Genomic DNA, 16,823 nt, shown 5'->3' on the forward strand with positions numbered 1-16,823 from the left:
TCTTTCAAAAGCTTCAATCGTAGGTCTTTATATAGTCTTTCAAAGTCTTTCAAAAGCTTCAATCGCTGCTCTTTATATAGTCTTTCAAAAGCTTCAATCGCTGGTCTTTATATAGGCTTTCAAAAGCTTTCTTTCAAAGTCTTCCATAAACTTCAATTGTAGATTTTCATAGAGTATTTTATAAGCTTAATTTGTAGATCCTTACATATATTAAACCTCCTCCTCGTACTTTATTATTTTATAAGTTTCTACCAATTAACATGTTTAACAAAATCACTGATATGCATAATACCATTATCCTCCGAAGCAATATGTAAATTATCACCTCTTATCCAATCCATATTAATAAAAGGATTATGCAGTTCCGAAATTAAAGTACTACAAGCAGTCGAGGGATCATTAGAGCCATGTAGAGATTTCTGACAACAAAAATAAATATTACGTAAATTATTTAATAATAAACAAAGTATAACAAAACTTACCAGCCAAAATTCATTGCCCGGCAAAGCATTAGCATCCCAGGCATACGAAACTATCAATAACATAGCTTCGAATTGGGGCGGCAACTTATCTGCGGGATTGCGATTCTCCAAAAATGTATGTATGCCACCCAAAGGATGTGTTTCCGATTTAATAAAACCATTATGTTTTAGATTTCTTGATTCCGTGGCATAAAACCAGGAAAAATGCAAGGCTGCTATATTATTTAATTGAGGCAATAGTTGCAAAACTCTGGCATAGAAACTTTCTAGAAATATTTCCGTTTGTTGTTCGGCCACCTTCCAGACACCCAAACCTACACCCACCACATGGATATAGGCCAATTTATTAAGCTTTTTGGCTCTAGCCTGACTGTCCAACAGCAGCAAGTCAAATAGTATACTATATCTCTTTTTCATTATTAAATTATCAAACATTAAGTGCTGGGTAAATCTTTGATGGGGTTTGGTAACCTCTCCAAAACGTTGTCCATCCTTTAGAGCCAAATCATAAACAACATCATTTTGTTGATAAAATTTTTGCCACATAGCTCGATAATCAATTTTTTTTAATAAATCCATATTAGCTATAGTTTCTTTATCCTTTGTAATGTGAAAACCATAACCATTTTCCTTAGTATTTTGTTCGGGTGTTATCATTATATCCTGATATTCCATCAGCAAAGGCTTTTGAAATCTAGCGCCTATAAGACCCATGACCACACCCTCTCTTTCTATTTTGCTAAGATCTGTTGCAACGATGCCATCATTAAGACGAGAGCCATTGTTAATGAACTCACTATGAGAGGATATGGCCAAGAAAGAAGACAGCTGAAAGATGAATAAGGAAATATTTAATATAGGAATTGCATTAAATAATTAGCAGAAGTTAGATTACCTTAATTTCATCATAGGATAACACTTTCTGTAAAATTAAAGGTTTCTTCTCTTTTGCAGTTCCTATTAGTAAATAATCATTACCAAATCCTTTTTCACCCGACAGCAAGAGATAGTGATCATCGCTACTACCAAAAGCTACACATCGTTTGGTTAGTAGTCTTTGTATTAGCTCTATTAAAGACATGTTATTGTATAATTCCTTTTCCAAGGAGGTGCCTGCAAAGAGAGGGGTAAATAAGTTGAAGGAGATGTTAAATAATTTTAGGATTTAATAAAGACTTATTCAACCCAATTATGAATAAAAAATTCCGCGGGAGTTTGTTCCCCGGGAGTTTTTTCCCATTGAATTTGAATAGGAAAAATGAGAAAAGCGGAAAAACTCCCGGGAAATTTTTATTCATAATTGGGCGGATTATCAATTTAGAACTAAGATTATATTAGGGTTATTTCAGCCTTAATTCTTTTATACAAAAAAAAATTAAATGACTCCAAAAGTTTTAGATTTGGCTACAAGCTTTACCAATTTTTTCTCTAATGTTCTAACTCTCTTCAACCGCGGAAAGAATCCGGTTGGTATTGCAATCATATTTGCAGATAGATTCATATCTGACCCTAAATGGTTACCGTTTATTTAGCACTCACTCAGAGATCTAGAGAGAACGCCAAGTAAATTGAAGAATTCTTCTCAAACTTTATAATCTCCAATACACCAAAGATTTTTCAGCTATTGAAAGACAGAAGAGAATAAGAAATGGAATTTAGACTCGCAATTAAGTCTGCTGCATGTAACATCATATCTGTTCCTATCGGAATCGCTTTTGCTTTCAGACTTCTTGAGTGTCTCTCCTCTCCTGTTTTACTTCTACCTGAACCTTTTCAAGGAGTAGAAGTGCTCACTCAGAGATTTGGAGAGAACGACATGGTAAATTCAAGTATTGTTCTCAAATTTAACAATCTTTCAGTCTCTAATATACCAACAATTTTCACGCAATTGAGGTATAGAAGAGAATAAGAGAAGGAAGATGGACTCGCAATTAAGTCTGCATGCAACACCAAATCTGTCCCTATCCGAATTGCTCTTGCTTTCAGACGTCTTGAGTGTCAGGATGAAATTCTCTCTCCACTCCTGTTTAACTTCTACTTCCTTCAGCTTCTCAAGGAGTAGAAGTGGTAAAAATACAGATATTCTTGGGATGCCAATAGAGTAGACATCAATACTACAACGCCAAACAGTTGGACTTGACGAGAGATCCAAACTACAACTTCAAACAGTTGGACTGTACCTCGAGTTGGAATACTAGGGTCACTTAAGTTTAATATTCAGTGCAAGTCAACAAGAAGTGTAAGATTTTGACAACCTTGATATGCCAACACAGGAGACATCCAAATTACGATGTGAAATAGTTGAACACATACTTCCTGCACCTTCTCAAGGAGTAGAAGTGATCAAAATATTGATATTCTTACGAGACCAATAGAGGAGACATCAATACTACAACGTCAACAAGTTGAACTTGCCCTCGAAACGGAACTCAATTGATATTCTCGGGATGATAACTGAGGAGACATCCAAACTACAACGTCAAATAGTTGGACTGTGCCTCGAGTTGGAATACTATGGCCACTTCAGTATAATACTCACAGCAAGTGAACAAGGAGTGGAAGATGTTTATAATGTTGGTATGCCAACAAAGGAGACATCAAACACTTTTTCAATTAGTAGAAATGGTCAAAAGATTGATATTCTTGGAATGCCAACAGAGACTTCTACAATGTCAAACAGTTGGACTTGTCCTCGAAACGGAACTCAATTCATAATCTCAGGATGCCAACTGACGAGACTACAACGTGAAGTAGATGGACTGTATCTCGATAAGGAATACTAGGGTCACTTCGCTTTAAGGAGGCTAAACTGCAATATCAAATAGCTGTTCCACGAGTTGGACCACTTCGGTATACTATTCACTGCGAGTTAACAAGGAATGGAAGATGTTTATAACCTTGGTTAATCAACATAGGAGATATCCAAACTGTTGTACACACTCTCGTAATGTATTTAAATAATATATCGTGGATTTAATGAAGCAGTAGAGAGAGAACTCCGTTCAGTTTAAATTCTACTGACTGTGCAAGAAGAGCAAGTCGTTGAAACGTTGATAAACAAGGATACATCCAAACCACACTATCAAGGAGTTGTAAAACCTCTCGAAATATGTCAGAAGAAATATTCGATAGTAGTTTTATGAACCTGAAAGGAGGAATCAAAGGAGACATCCAAACAACATCATTAAACAGTTGCCTTCGCCGGCGAGAAATGTCGGAGAGCACCTTCAAATACACTAGGAAATAAACCCTTGACTTAATCAAGGAGTAATGGGAGATCTCCGTCCTGATTAACTTCTACTGCCTGTGTTTAAACGTTCATAAATTTGTTGGATTTGCGACATCAAACATCCAAATGTTTGATGTCGTAGATCCCTTTTGAGACCCTCTTGAGACATGTTAGGTAGGACCATCGAATGATGACAGGTAATACCATCGAATGTGCTACTTTTCAATCCATGTCAAAGATTCTGACTCACAACAGAACTTCGAATGTCATAAGGAGAATATAAAGTTGATTTAATCAAGAAATGGCAAGAGAACTTCCTCCTATATAACGTCTATTGCCTGCATATCCACAAGCAGTCCAAAGGATAAACTTCAGATGCCAACAGAGGTGACATCTGAACGACAACATCAAACAGTTAGACGTCACTTTGAGTCCTAACAGGAAAGACCTTCAAATGATTTAATTTAAGAGCTGAGCGAGAACGTTGTCCGGCTTTACTGAGATCATTATTCATAGAGACGACTTCAATCACTCAAATCCAATACCTATACAACTACTATTGCCTGAACAACCGCCAGTAGTTTATGAGATCAAAATGTTGATAAACTTGAGATATCAATAGACATGATATCCAAACGACAACATCAAAGAGTGAGACTCAATATTGAGTCGTATTAGAAAAGAGTTTTAAACGTACTACGATAATATAAAGATGAGGAGAGGCGAGAGAGCTGTGTCAGTTTTAACTTAGAACTCCACCCACAGTCTACAGCATATACCGACATAAACAGCAGATATCTGAGTAAAATGTTTCCTTCTAAGAACCTTTAAAAGAAGTATCTTCATTAATTATAGACTTTTCTGAATTCAAATTTAATTAAAACACTTTAGCTTTACAATCATGCAACAGTTTATTTATGAATACTTAAAAAAAACATTCACTCTGTCTCCAACATCTTCTTGGCAAAATCTTGAATATGCAATACACCATATTCTCCCGAAGCCACATGCAAATTTTGACCATTAACATACTCCGTATTTATGTGGGGATTGTGAAGCTCGGATATTAAAGTACTGCAGGCGGTAGAAGGATCATTGGAGCCACTTAAAGAACCCTTTAAATTAAAACTATTATAAAACACTCTTATAAACCTTTAACCTCCAAAACTTACCACCCAAAATTCATTGCCCGGCAAAGCATTACCATCCCAGGCATACGATATCACCAACAACATATCCTTAAATTCTTTAGTTAACTTTTCGGCAGGATTACGATTTTCCAAAAAGGTTTTTATGCCTCCCAAAGGATGTGTTTTTGATGCCATAAAACCATTATGTTTCAAATCATGCCACTCCTTCATATGGAACCAGGAAAAATGCAAAACACCTATATTGTTTAGCCGCGGCAATAGATGTTTAACTCTTTGTGTAAAACATTCCAAAAAGATTTTGGTTTGTAGATCACTCACTTTCCAAACCCCCAAACCTATGCCCACAACATGGATATAGGCTTGCTTTTGTAGTTTTTCAGCTCTTGCCTGGCTCTCCAGCAGCAGAGTATCGAAAGTAATGGCATAACGTTTCTTCATCAAGACATTGTCGAATTTACTAGCTCCAGATTTTAATAAAGTAAATCTTGGATTATCCTGGGGTACTTGTTGGTATAAGAAATCCTGTGTTTCGTAAAATTTCTGCCACATCTGGCGGTATTGTATTAAACGTTTTGCATGCTCATCCTTTTCAATTTCCTTTAAGGTTATGGCGGTTTGACCATAACCCCTCTCCTTGACATTTTGTTCAGCAGTTATTACAATATCTTGATATTCCATAACCATAGGCTTTTCGAATCTAGCTCCAATAATACCCACCACCACTCCCTCGCGTTCGATAGAATTCAAATTCTGTTCTATAACACCTTCATTATTACGTCTGCCATCATTGATTAGCTCCGTTAGAGAGGTTACCGATAAAAAGGCTGAAAGCTTTTACATGCAAGATTTAGTAAGATTTGTTTGTGGTTTGTAAAGAAAAGTAATACCTTGGCTTCATCGTAGGATAAAACATCTTTAAATATCAAAGGCTGTTTTTCTTGAGGTGTGCCCACTTTTTTATAATCATCCATGGCCGTGCCCTTTTGGCCCGTTAGTAACAGATAATAGTCTTGGGAACCCATGAAAGTTGCACAACGTTTGTTTAATAAACGTTGCACAAAATCCGTAAGGCTCAGTTGTGGATAAAGTTGTTGCTCCAGGGGAAATCCTAAAGGAAGGGAGACATAATTTTGATAAAAGGGAAATTGGGCATAAGAGTGGCAGAAACAAAGAAAGCGGACGAGGAACAAACATATATAAAAAACCAAGATTATATCAAGAAGATCTCTGGATATAGCCATTTGCAAGATTTATATAGATTTTTTATAAGCTCCCAATGTTGGTCTTTAGATAGTTTTTTAAAAGCTCCAAACTTTGGTCCCTATATAGGATTTTAGAAGCTTCAATCGTAGGTCTTTAAAAAGGCTTTTATAAGCTTTAATCGTAGGTAGTTATATTTAATTTTAGAAGCTTCTACCATAGATTTTTATAAAGTATTTTAGAAGCTTCTGTTATAGACTTAGAAACTTCGATCGTATGTCCTTTTGTAGTCTTTTATAAGCTTCAATCGTCTTTATATTGCATTTTAGAAGCTTCTATCGTAGGTCTTTATATATATTTTATAAGCTTGATACGTAGTTTTTCAATTGGTCCCAATTTAGGTAAATCTAAAAGCTTTAAAAAAAAACCGCCAAAAGTAATAAACATTAAGGCATCTCTATGTAATCCTGTTACTTGCAACAGGGTGGTTTGTAAACTCACCACACATTTCAGGCATCCTGTGTAAGCTTTTATTGAAATGTAAACAAAACAGTGTTGCCAGATACAAAATAAACTACTTAAGGCCCTAAATCTCCAAAATTTAACGATTTTTTTTGGAAATTTTAAAAATATTGTTAAGAAACCTTCAAATTTGATTAAAAATTATGCTTATTTATAAAACAACACCACAGTTATCATAGTTTTTGGGTTAAAATAAACATTTATTCAAAAAATTTAAAGAATAGACTAGAGATTAGACTAGAGACTAGACTAGAAAATAGACTAGAATAGAGACTAGACTATAGACTAAACTAGAGACTAGATAGAGTCTAGACTTGAGATTAGACTAGAAACTCGACTAGAGACTAGACTAGAGACCAGACTAGAGACTAGACTAGAGACTAGACTAGAGACTATAATAGAGACTGGACTAGAGACTAAACTAGAGACTAGACCAGATATTAGACTAGAGACTAGACTAGAGACTAGACTAAAGACTAGACTAGAGACTGGACTAGAGACTAGACTATACTAGAGACTCGACAAGACTAGAGACTAGACTAGAGACTAGACTAGAGACTACACTAGAGACTACACTAGAGAATAGACTCGAGAATAGACTCGAGACTAGATTAGAGACTATACTAGAGACTAGACTAGAGACAAGACTAGAGACTAGACTAGAGACTAGACTAGAGACTAGACTAGAGACTAGACTAGAGACTAGACTAGAGACTAGACTAGAGACTAGACTAGAGACTAGACTAGAGACTAGACTAGAGACTATACTAGAGACTAGACTAGAGACTGGACTAGAGACTGGACTAGAGACTAGACTGGAGAATAGATTAGAGACTATACTAGAGACTAGACTAAAGACTAGAGACTGGACTAGAGACTAGACTAGAGACTAGACTAGAGACTAGACTAGAGACTAGACTAGAGACTATACTAGAGACTAGACTAGAGACTGGACTAGAGACTAGACTAGAGACTAGACTGGAGAATAGATTAGAGACTATACTAGAGACTAGACTAAAGACTAGAGACTGGACTAGAGACTAGACTAGAGACTAGACTAGAGACTAAAGACTACACTAGAGAATAGACTCGAGACTAGACTCGAGACTAGACTAGAGACAAGACTAGAGTCTAGACTAGACTAGCGTCTAGACTAGAGACTAGACTGGAGACTAGATTAGAGAATAGATTAGAGACTAGACTAAAGACTAGATTAGAGACTAGACTAGAGATTAGATTAGAGACTAGACTAGTGACTAGACTAGAGACTAGACTAGACACTAGACTAGAGACTAGACTAGAGACTGGACTAGAGACTAGACTAGAGACTGGACTAGAGACTAGACTAGAGACTAGACTAGAGACTATACTAGAGACTAGACTAGAGACTGGACTAGAGACTAGACTAGAGACTAGACTAGAGACTAGACTAGAGACTGGACTAGAGACTAGACTAGAGACTAGACTAGAGACCATACTAGAGACTAGACTAGAGACTGGACTAGAGACTAGACTAGAGACTAGACTAGAGACTATACTAGAGACTAGACTAGAGACTGGACTAGAGACTAGACTAGAGACTAGACTAGAGACTATACTAGAGACTAGACTAGAGACTAGACTAGAGACTATACTAGAGACTAGACTAGAGACTATACTAGAGACTATACTAGAGACTAGACTAGAGACTGGACTAGAGACTAGACTAGAGACTATACTAGAGACTATACTAGAGACTAGACTAGAGACTGGACTAGAGACTAGACTAGAGACTAGACTAGAGACTATACTAGAGACTAGACTAGAGACTGGACTAGAGACTATACTAGAGACTAGACTAGAGACTGGACTAGAGACTGGACTAGAGACTAGACTAGAGACTAGACTAGAGACTATACTAGAGACTAGACTAGAGACTGGACTAGAGACTATACTAGAGACTAGACTAGAGACTATACTAGAGACTATACTAGAGACTAGACTAGAGACTAGACTAGAGACTAGACTAGAGACTAGACTAGAGACTAGACTAGAGACTAGACTAGAGACTAGACTAGACTAGAGACTGGACTAGAGACTAGACTAGAGACTAGACTAGAGACTATACTAGAGACTAGACTAGAGACTAGACTAGAGACTAGACTAGAGACTAGACTAGACTAGAGACTAGACTAGACTAGACTAGACTAGAGACTGGACTAGAGACTAGACTAGAGACTAGACTAGAGACTATACTAGAGACTAGACTAGAGACTAGACTAGAGACTGGACTAGAGACTAGACTAGAGACTAGACTAGAGACTATACTAGAGACTAGACTAGAGACTAGACTAGAGACTAGACTAGAGACTAGACTAGAGACTAGACTAGAGACTAGACTAGAGACTAGACTAGAGACTAGACTAGAGACTAGACTAGAGACTAGACTAGAGACTAGACTAGAGACTAGACTAGAGACTAGACTAGAGACTAGACTAGAGACTAGACTAGAGACTAGACTAGAGACTAGACTAGACTAGAGACTGGACTAGAGACTAGACTAGAGACTAGACTAGAGACTATACTAGAGACTAGACTAGAGACTAGACTAGAGACTAGACTAGAGACTAGACTAGAGACTAGACTAGAGACTGGACTAGAGACTAGACTAGAGACTAGACTAGAGACTAGACTAGAGACTAGACTAGAGACTAGACTAGACTAGAGACTGGACTAGAGACTAGACTAGAGACTAGACTAGAGACTAGACTAGAGACTAGACTAGAGACTAGACTAGACTAGAGACTGGACTAGAGACTAGACTAGAGACTATACTAGAGACTAGACTAGAGACTAGACTAGAGACTAGACTAGAGACTAGACTAGAGACTAGACTAGAGACTAGACTAGAGACTAGACTAGAGACTAGACTAGAGACTAGACTAGACTAGAGACTGGACTAGAGACTAGACTAGACTAGAGACTATACTAGAGACTAGACTAGAGACTAGACTAGAGACTAGACTAGAGACTAGACTAGAGACTAGACTAGAGACTAGACTAGAGACTAGACTAGAGACTAGACTAGAGACTAGACTAGAGACTAGACTAGACTAGAGACTGGACTAGAGACTAGACTAGAGACTATACTAGAGACTAGACTAGAGACTAGACTAGAGACTAGACTAGAGACTAGACTAGACTAGAGACTAGACTAGACTAGAGACTAGACTAGAGACTAGACTAGAGACTAGACTAGAGACTAGACTAGAGACTAGACTAGAGACTAGACTAGAGACTAGACTAGAGACTAGACTAGAGACTAGACTAGAGACTAGACTAGAGACTAGACTAGAGACTAGACTAGAGACTAGACTAGAGACTAGACTAGAGACTAGACTAGAGACTAGATTAGAGACTAGATTAGAGACTAGACTAGAGACTAGATTAGAGACTAGACTAGAGACTAGATTAGAGACTAGACTAGAGACTAGACTAGAGACGAGAATAGAGATTACACTAGAAACTCGACTAGAGACTAGAATAGAGACTAGACTAGAGATTACACTAGAAACTCTACTGGAGACTAGACTAGAGACTAGACTAGAGACTATACTAGAGACTAGACTAGAGACTAGACTAGAGACTAGACTAGAGACTAGACTAGAGACTAGACTAGAGACTAGACTAGAGACTAGACTAGAGACTAGACTAGAGACTAGACTAGAGATTACACTAGAAACTCTACTGGAGACTAGACTAGGGAATAGACTAGAGACTACACAAGACTAGAGAGTAGAATAGAGACTAGACCTGATACTATACTAGACTAGAGACTAGACTAGATACTAGATTAGAGACTAGACTAGATACTAGACTGGATACTAGTCTAGAGACTAGACAAGACTAGAGAGTAGATTAGAGACTAGAGTAGACACTAGACTATACTAGAGACTAGACTAGACTAGAGACTAGACAAGACTAGAGAGTAGATTAGAGACTAGACTAGATACTAGACTGGATACTAGTCTAGAGACTAGACAAGATTAGAGACTAGACTAGACACTTGACTTGAGACTAGACTAGAGACTAGACTAGATACTAGACTAGAGACTAGACTAGAGACTAGACTAGAGACTAGACTAGAGACTAGACAAGACTAGAGAGTAGATTAGAGACTAGATTAGAGACTAGACCTGATACTATACTAGACTAGAGACTAGACTAGAGACTAGACTAGAGAATAGACTAGAGACTAGACAAGACTAGAGACTAGACCTGATACTATACTAGATTAGAGACTAGACTAGATACTAGACTGGATACTAGTCTAGAGACTAGACAAGATTAAAGACTAGACTAGACACTTGACTTGAGACTAGACTAGAGACTAGACTAGAGACTAGACTAGAGAGTAGACTAGAGACTAGACTAGAGACTAGACTAGAGACTAGACTAGAGACTAGACTAGAGACTAGACTAGAGACTAGACTAGAGACTAGACTAGAGACTAGACTAGAGACTAGACTAGAGACTAGACTAGAGACTAGGCTAGAGACTAGACTAGAGACTAGACTAGAGACTAGGCTAGAGAATTAGAGTTTGGTTAAGTTTTTTAATTATTATGTTTATTTAAAAAACAACACTCCCAGTTATCTTAGATTTTGGGTTAAAATAAACATTTATTTAAAAATTTTAAACTAAAGTAATTGTTTAATAAAAAACCATAAATATTGCACAATTATTAAAACAAAAATCACATAAAACTATTTACAAGACAACAATAATACTAAAAATAGTTATTATATACTAATAATAACATAAAATTAACTAAATTTACATTAATATTGTTAAAAAACTTGAAATTTAAACTATAAGTTATTCTTCCATTTTAGTAACATAATCCTTGATATGTATAATGCCATATTTTTCCGTGGCCACATGTAAATTATCACCATTCACCCTTTCCTCATTAATATGGGGATTGTGCAGTTCGGTTATCAAGGTACTGCAGGCAGTAGAAGAATCTCCAGTGGATTTCAACATTTTCTAAGGAAAATACAAAACAAAATTACAATAAATTCTAAACCTATTGCTTTAAATTTATTTTAATTACCATCCAAAACTCATTGCCCGGCAAGGCATTGCCATCCCAAGCATAAGATATAACCAAAAGCATATTATCATTTTCCGGTGACTTTAATTTGTCAGCCGGGTTTCGTTTTGACAAAAAACATCTAATGCCTCCCTGGGGATGTGTGTCTGACTTTAAAATACCACCATTTTTCAATTCACCACATTCGGTTAAAGAAAACCATGAGAAATGCAACACCCCTATATGCTGTAATTTGGGCAACAAATATTTCACTCTTTGGGTAAAAGTCTGCAAAAATATTTGCTCTTGCTGCTCGGCGGCCTTCCACACACCCAAACCTATGCCCACCACATGTATATAGGCCTGTTTGTCGGCAGCCTGGGCTCTCGACTCAGCCTCTAGCAATAGGGTATCAAAGGATATGGCATAACGTTTTTTCATTATTAAATTATCGAATATATCGTCCTTATTTTTGGCAGCGCCAAAACGTTTGCCATCCTTAGCCACTTGCTCGAATAAAAAGTCCTTCTCCTCATAAAACTTCTTCCATATACGACGATAATCTTTATGTTTACAATTAGTGGTATCCTCGTTTATGGGGAAACCATAACCCTTCTCTTTAGTATTTTGCGTTTTAGCCACTATAATATCCTGAAACTCCATGACATCACGTCTGGTCAATCGTGCCCCTATAATACCCACCACTACTCCCTCTCTCTCTATTAGCGATTTATTTTTCTCTATGACACCACAATTCTGGCGATTGCCATTATTTATTAATTCGGAGTGCGAGGAAACGCTCAATAAGGCTGACAGCTGGATACAAAAGAAATTTAACAGGCTCATTAGGGGAGTTTTATAGTAACAATTTAGAATAGTTTACCTTAACTTCATCATAGCTCAAGACGTTTTTTAGTAATAATGGAGGCTTTTCGTGTGGCATGCCCACATCCATGAAACCACTGCAGCCACGTTCACGTGACAACAGCAAAAATTTATCATTTCTGCCAAAGAAACTGGCACAACGCTGACTCAACAGACGCTGTATGAAGGCGGGGAGCGTAAGTTTTCCATAGATTTCTTTTTCTATAGAGTTGCCTGGAAAATGATTAAGCGGTTAATTCATGACATTTGTAAGAAAGTACTTTCGCTTTCTATTTTTGGAATTTTTGGGAGAAAAAAACGGGGTTTTGGTAAAAAAACGGACTAGACTATTGCCGAGACTATAAAGTAGACATGAGAGTGGAATAGAGACTAGACTAGAGAATAGACTAGAGACTAGACTAGAGACTAGACTAGAGACTAGACTAGAGACTAGACTAGAGACTAGACTAGAGACTAGACTAGAGACTAGACTAGAGACTAGACTAGACTAGAGACTAGACTAGACTAGAGACTAGACTAGACTAGAGACTAGACTAGACTAGAGACTAGACTAGAGACTAGACTAGAGACTAGACTAGAGACTAGACTAGAGACTAGACTAGAGACTAGACTAGAGACTAGACTAGAGACTAGACTAGAGACTAGACTAGAGACTAGACTAGAGACTAGACTAGAGACTAGACTAGAGACTAGACTAGAGACTAGACTAGAGACTAGACTAGACTAGAGACTAGACTAGACTAGAGACTAGACTAGAGACTAGACTAGAGACTAGACTAGAGACTAGACTAGAGACTAGACTAGAGACTAGACTAGAGACTAGACTAGAGAGTAGATTAGAGACTACACTAGAAACTATACTGGAGAATGCACTAGAGACTAGAATAGATAATATACCTGACTAGAGATTAGACTAAAAAATAGACTAGAGAATAGACTAGAAACTATACTAGAGACTAGACTAGAGACTATAATAGATACTAGACTAGAGGACTAGACTAGAGACTAGAAACTACACTAGGGAATAGACCTAACTAGACTAGAAAATAGACTAGAGACTTGACTAGATTAGAGTTTCGTTAAGTTTTTTAATTAAAAAAAAATCTAAATTTTCTCGGAAATTGCAAAGAATTAAACAAATTTGCAAAGAAATCAGTTTTCGAAAATTTCGTTAAAAAAATAAAGAAGATAAAGTTTCGTTAAGTTTTTTAATTTAACAAAAATTCAAAATTTCTTTGGAATTGCACAGAGATTTAAGTAATTTAAACAAATATAGAAAGAATTTGATTGTAGCTAATTTCATTAAAAAAAATAAAGTTTCGTTAAGTTTTTTAAATTGTCCAAATCGAAATATTTTTTTTGATTATAATATTACTAGAGGTGTGTTATATAAATACAGTAAAAGTTATATGGAAAAGCTATTGGTTTAGAAAATAAAGTTTCGTTAAGTTTTTTAAATTGACCAAATCGTAATATTTTTCCTGATTCTAATATTACTAGAGGTAATTTATATAATTACACCGAAAGTTCTTTTGATAAGCTATTGGTTTAGAAAATAAAGTTTCGTTAAGTTTTTTATATTATCCAAATCGAAATATTTTTCTTAATTCTAATATTACTGGAGGTGTGTTATATAACTACAGCAAAAGTTGTATTAAAAAGTTATTCGTTTAGAAAATAAAGTTTCGTTAAGTTTTTTAATTTAACAAAAATTCGAAATTTCTTTGAAATTTAACAGACGTTTAAGTAAATTAAACAAATATAGAACGAATTTGATTGTAGCTAATTTCGTTCAAAAAAATAAAGTTTCGTTAAGTTTTTTAAATTGTCCAAATCGAAATATTTTTCTTGATTATAATATTACTGGAGGTAAGTTATATAGATACAGCAAAAGTTCTGTTGAAAAGTTATTAGAATAGAAAATAAAGTTTCGTTAAGTTTTTTAATTTAACAAAATTTCCAAATTTCTTTGAAATTGCACAGACATTTAAGTAAATTAAACAAATATTGAAAGAAATCCATGTTTGGCTATTGCGTTTAAAAAATATAGTTTCGTTAAGTTTTTTAAATTGTCCAAATCTAAATAGTTTTCTCGATTCTAATAATATTATATGTATGTTATATAAATACAGTAAAAGTTATATAAAAATGCTATTGGTTTAGAAAATAAAGTTTCGTTAAGTTTTTTAATTTAACAAAAATTCTAAATTTCTTTGGAATTGAGCAGACATTTAAGTAATTTAAACAAATATAGAAATAAATCGGTTATAGGTAATCTTATTCCTAAAAATTATGTTTCGTTAAGTTTTTTAAATTGTTCAAATCGAAATATTTTTCTTGATTCTAATAATAATATAGATGTGTTACGTAACTACAGTAAAAGTTATATGAAAAAGCTATTGGTTTAGAAAATTAAGTTTCGTTAAGTTTTTTAATTTATCAAAAATTCAAAATTTCTTTGGAATTGCACAGAGATTTAAGTAATTTAAACAAATATTGAAAGAATTTGATTGTAGCTAACTTCGTTAAAAAAATAAAGTTTCGTTAAGTTTTTAAAATTGTCCAAATCGAAATATTTTTCATGATTATAATATTGCTGGAGGTAAGTTATATAGATACAGCAAAAGTTTTGTTGAAAAGTTATTAGAATAGAAAATAAAGTTTCGTTAAGTTTTTTAAATTGTCCAAATCGAAATATTTTTCTTGATTCTAATAATACTAGAGGTGGGTTATATAAATAAAGTAAAAGTTATATGGAATAGCTATTGGTTTAGAAAATAAAGTTTCGTTAAGTTTTCTAATTTAACAAAAATTCGAAATTTCTTAGAAAATTAACAGACATTTAAGTAAATTAAACATATATAGAAATAAATCGGTTCTAGGTAATCTTATTCCAAAAAATAAAGTTTCGTTAAGTTTTTTAAATTGTCTAAATCGAAATATTTTTCTGGATTCTAATAAAGTTTGAGATATTTTTAAAAAAATTAATTAATTTATCTCCATGTTAGTTAGAATTCTTACTTTTACTTATAGATAACAATATTTTCTTTATATCTGGCAACTTTCTCTACTCTTTGTTTTAAATAATCTTGCATTTCTAAAATAAATTGCGAAATTATTAAAACCACAGATACATATTTATAATTTAAACAATACAAACACTAATATAAATTGTGAAATTATTTTAAACACAGACCACAACACCGCTAGCTATAAACACTTACCATATTGACACTTATGTTCCAAAAAGTCCAAATATAATTGCAAGACTCGCTCATGTATCACCGGATAAGCCGAGGCGATTTGTTTTTGTATTTGGGGATAACGTTCTTTGGGTTGGCTTAAGACACGACAAGTATTTGTGCCAAACTTGAAATAAACAAAAATTCAATTAATTTAACAACCATTTAATCAGAATTTATTGATTTTCCCTTGCCCCTGTGCTCACCTCCAATGGAAAATTTGAAGACTTTCGTTTAAACTCATTTATATCCACTTCCTTACACTCCGGCTTCTTAATCGTTTCACATTGTTTCAATAGTTTACGGCCAAATTCTGTTAATTTCAATTGCGAGCCGGCTTTTGGCCAAATCTGTTCAAATTCTGCTCCAAACATAGACATTTTATCGAGAGTTTTCTTTATTGCAAATGATGAAATTCTTTGTATTTTTATTTATAACTCTGCTATAGATTCTGCTCAATCTCTGCTAGTTGTTAACCGGCGTAAATATTTGTATAAATTGAACTTATATCTATCATATGTACATTTATTTATGTAGGTCGTAAAAATTGTTGAAGTAATAAATAAATTTCTGTCAAACAGCTGTTTGGATAAAGCTTTTTTTGTTGATAAACAAAAGTGGTGAGTTTGCAAGAGGTTAATGTTGTTGTTGTTGTTTTCTCGAAGATGAACAAATTGTAAACACATAGCAGGGATGGTTATAACAGTATACATTCAAATTGGCTTAAAAAACAAACATAACTTAAATTAAGTTAAAATGTATGAACAAACAAGATTAATACATGAAAATAGAGGAAATTAAATAAATAAACTACTTTATAGCTAATTTATATAACAATTCATTTTTTTTTCAAAGAAAAATCTCTACATTAATATAAAAATAATAAATTTTTTATAATTAACATTTACTTTTATACCACATTTTTTTTTAATATTTGCTTGAATTAGTCTATCTACTTTAAAATTCCAAAGAAATTTCTAATTTTTCAACTTTTTTTCTAAAGCTATAGATTTTCAATAGAATTTTAGCTGTATTTAC

The 16,823-nt window shown here is 34.6% G+C and overlaps 1 protein-coding gene across 2 annotated transcripts; it reads right to left on the reverse strand.

Annotated features, from left to right (window-relative positions):
• Window positions 1-190: 190 nt before the first annotated feature.
• On the reverse strand, window positions 191-16,292 carry LOC135957750 (uncharacterized). 2 transcript variants are annotated; one of them, XM_065508543.1, is made up of 5 exons: window positions 15,992-16,292; window positions 15,768-15,912; window positions 1,378-1,595; window positions 483-1,310; window positions 191-419 (listed from the first exon to the last, which is right to left on the reverse strand). In XM_065508543.1, the coding sequence occupies exons 1-5, from the start codon at window positions 16,163-16,165 to the stop codon at window positions 249-251; spliced, it is 1,536 nt and encodes a 511-aa protein (XP_065364615.1). In that variant the 5' UTR covers window positions 16,166-16,292; the 3' UTR covers window positions 191-248. The 2 variants fall into 2 exon arrangements, with proteins under 2 accessions (XP_065364615.1, XP_065364616.1); XM_065508544.1 differs by lacking the exons at window positions 191-419; window positions 483-1,310; window positions 1,378-1,595 and adding exons at window positions 11,422-11,612; window positions 11,680-12,474; window positions 12,542-12,756 and having other exon boundaries at window positions 15,992-16,277.
• Window positions 16,293-16,823: the final 531 nt, after the last annotated feature.

Source organism: Calliphora vicina, chromosome 4, assembly GCF_958450345.1.
Source record: "Calliphora vicina chromosome 4, idCalVici1.1, whole genome shotgun sequence".
Taxonomy (NCBI): domain Eukaryota; kingdom Metazoa; phylum Arthropoda; class Insecta; order Diptera; family Calliphoridae; genus Calliphora; species Calliphora vicina.

Bases quoted from the DNA above. Each gene is read 5' to 3' on its own strand.
- LOC135957750 (XM_065508543.1), bottom strand. From the start codon at position 16,165: ATGTCTATGTTTGGAGCAGAATTTGAACAGATTTGGCCAAAAGCCGGC. The intron at 15,913-15,991 runs GTGAGCACAGGG...GTTTATTTCAAG, and splicing joins CTTCAAATTTTCCATTGGAG to TTTGGCACAAATACTTGTCG. The intron at 1,596-15,767 runs GTAAGTGTTTAT...CTCTCTTTGCAG, and splicing joins GGAACATAAGTGTCAATATG to GCACCTCCTTGGAAAAGGAA.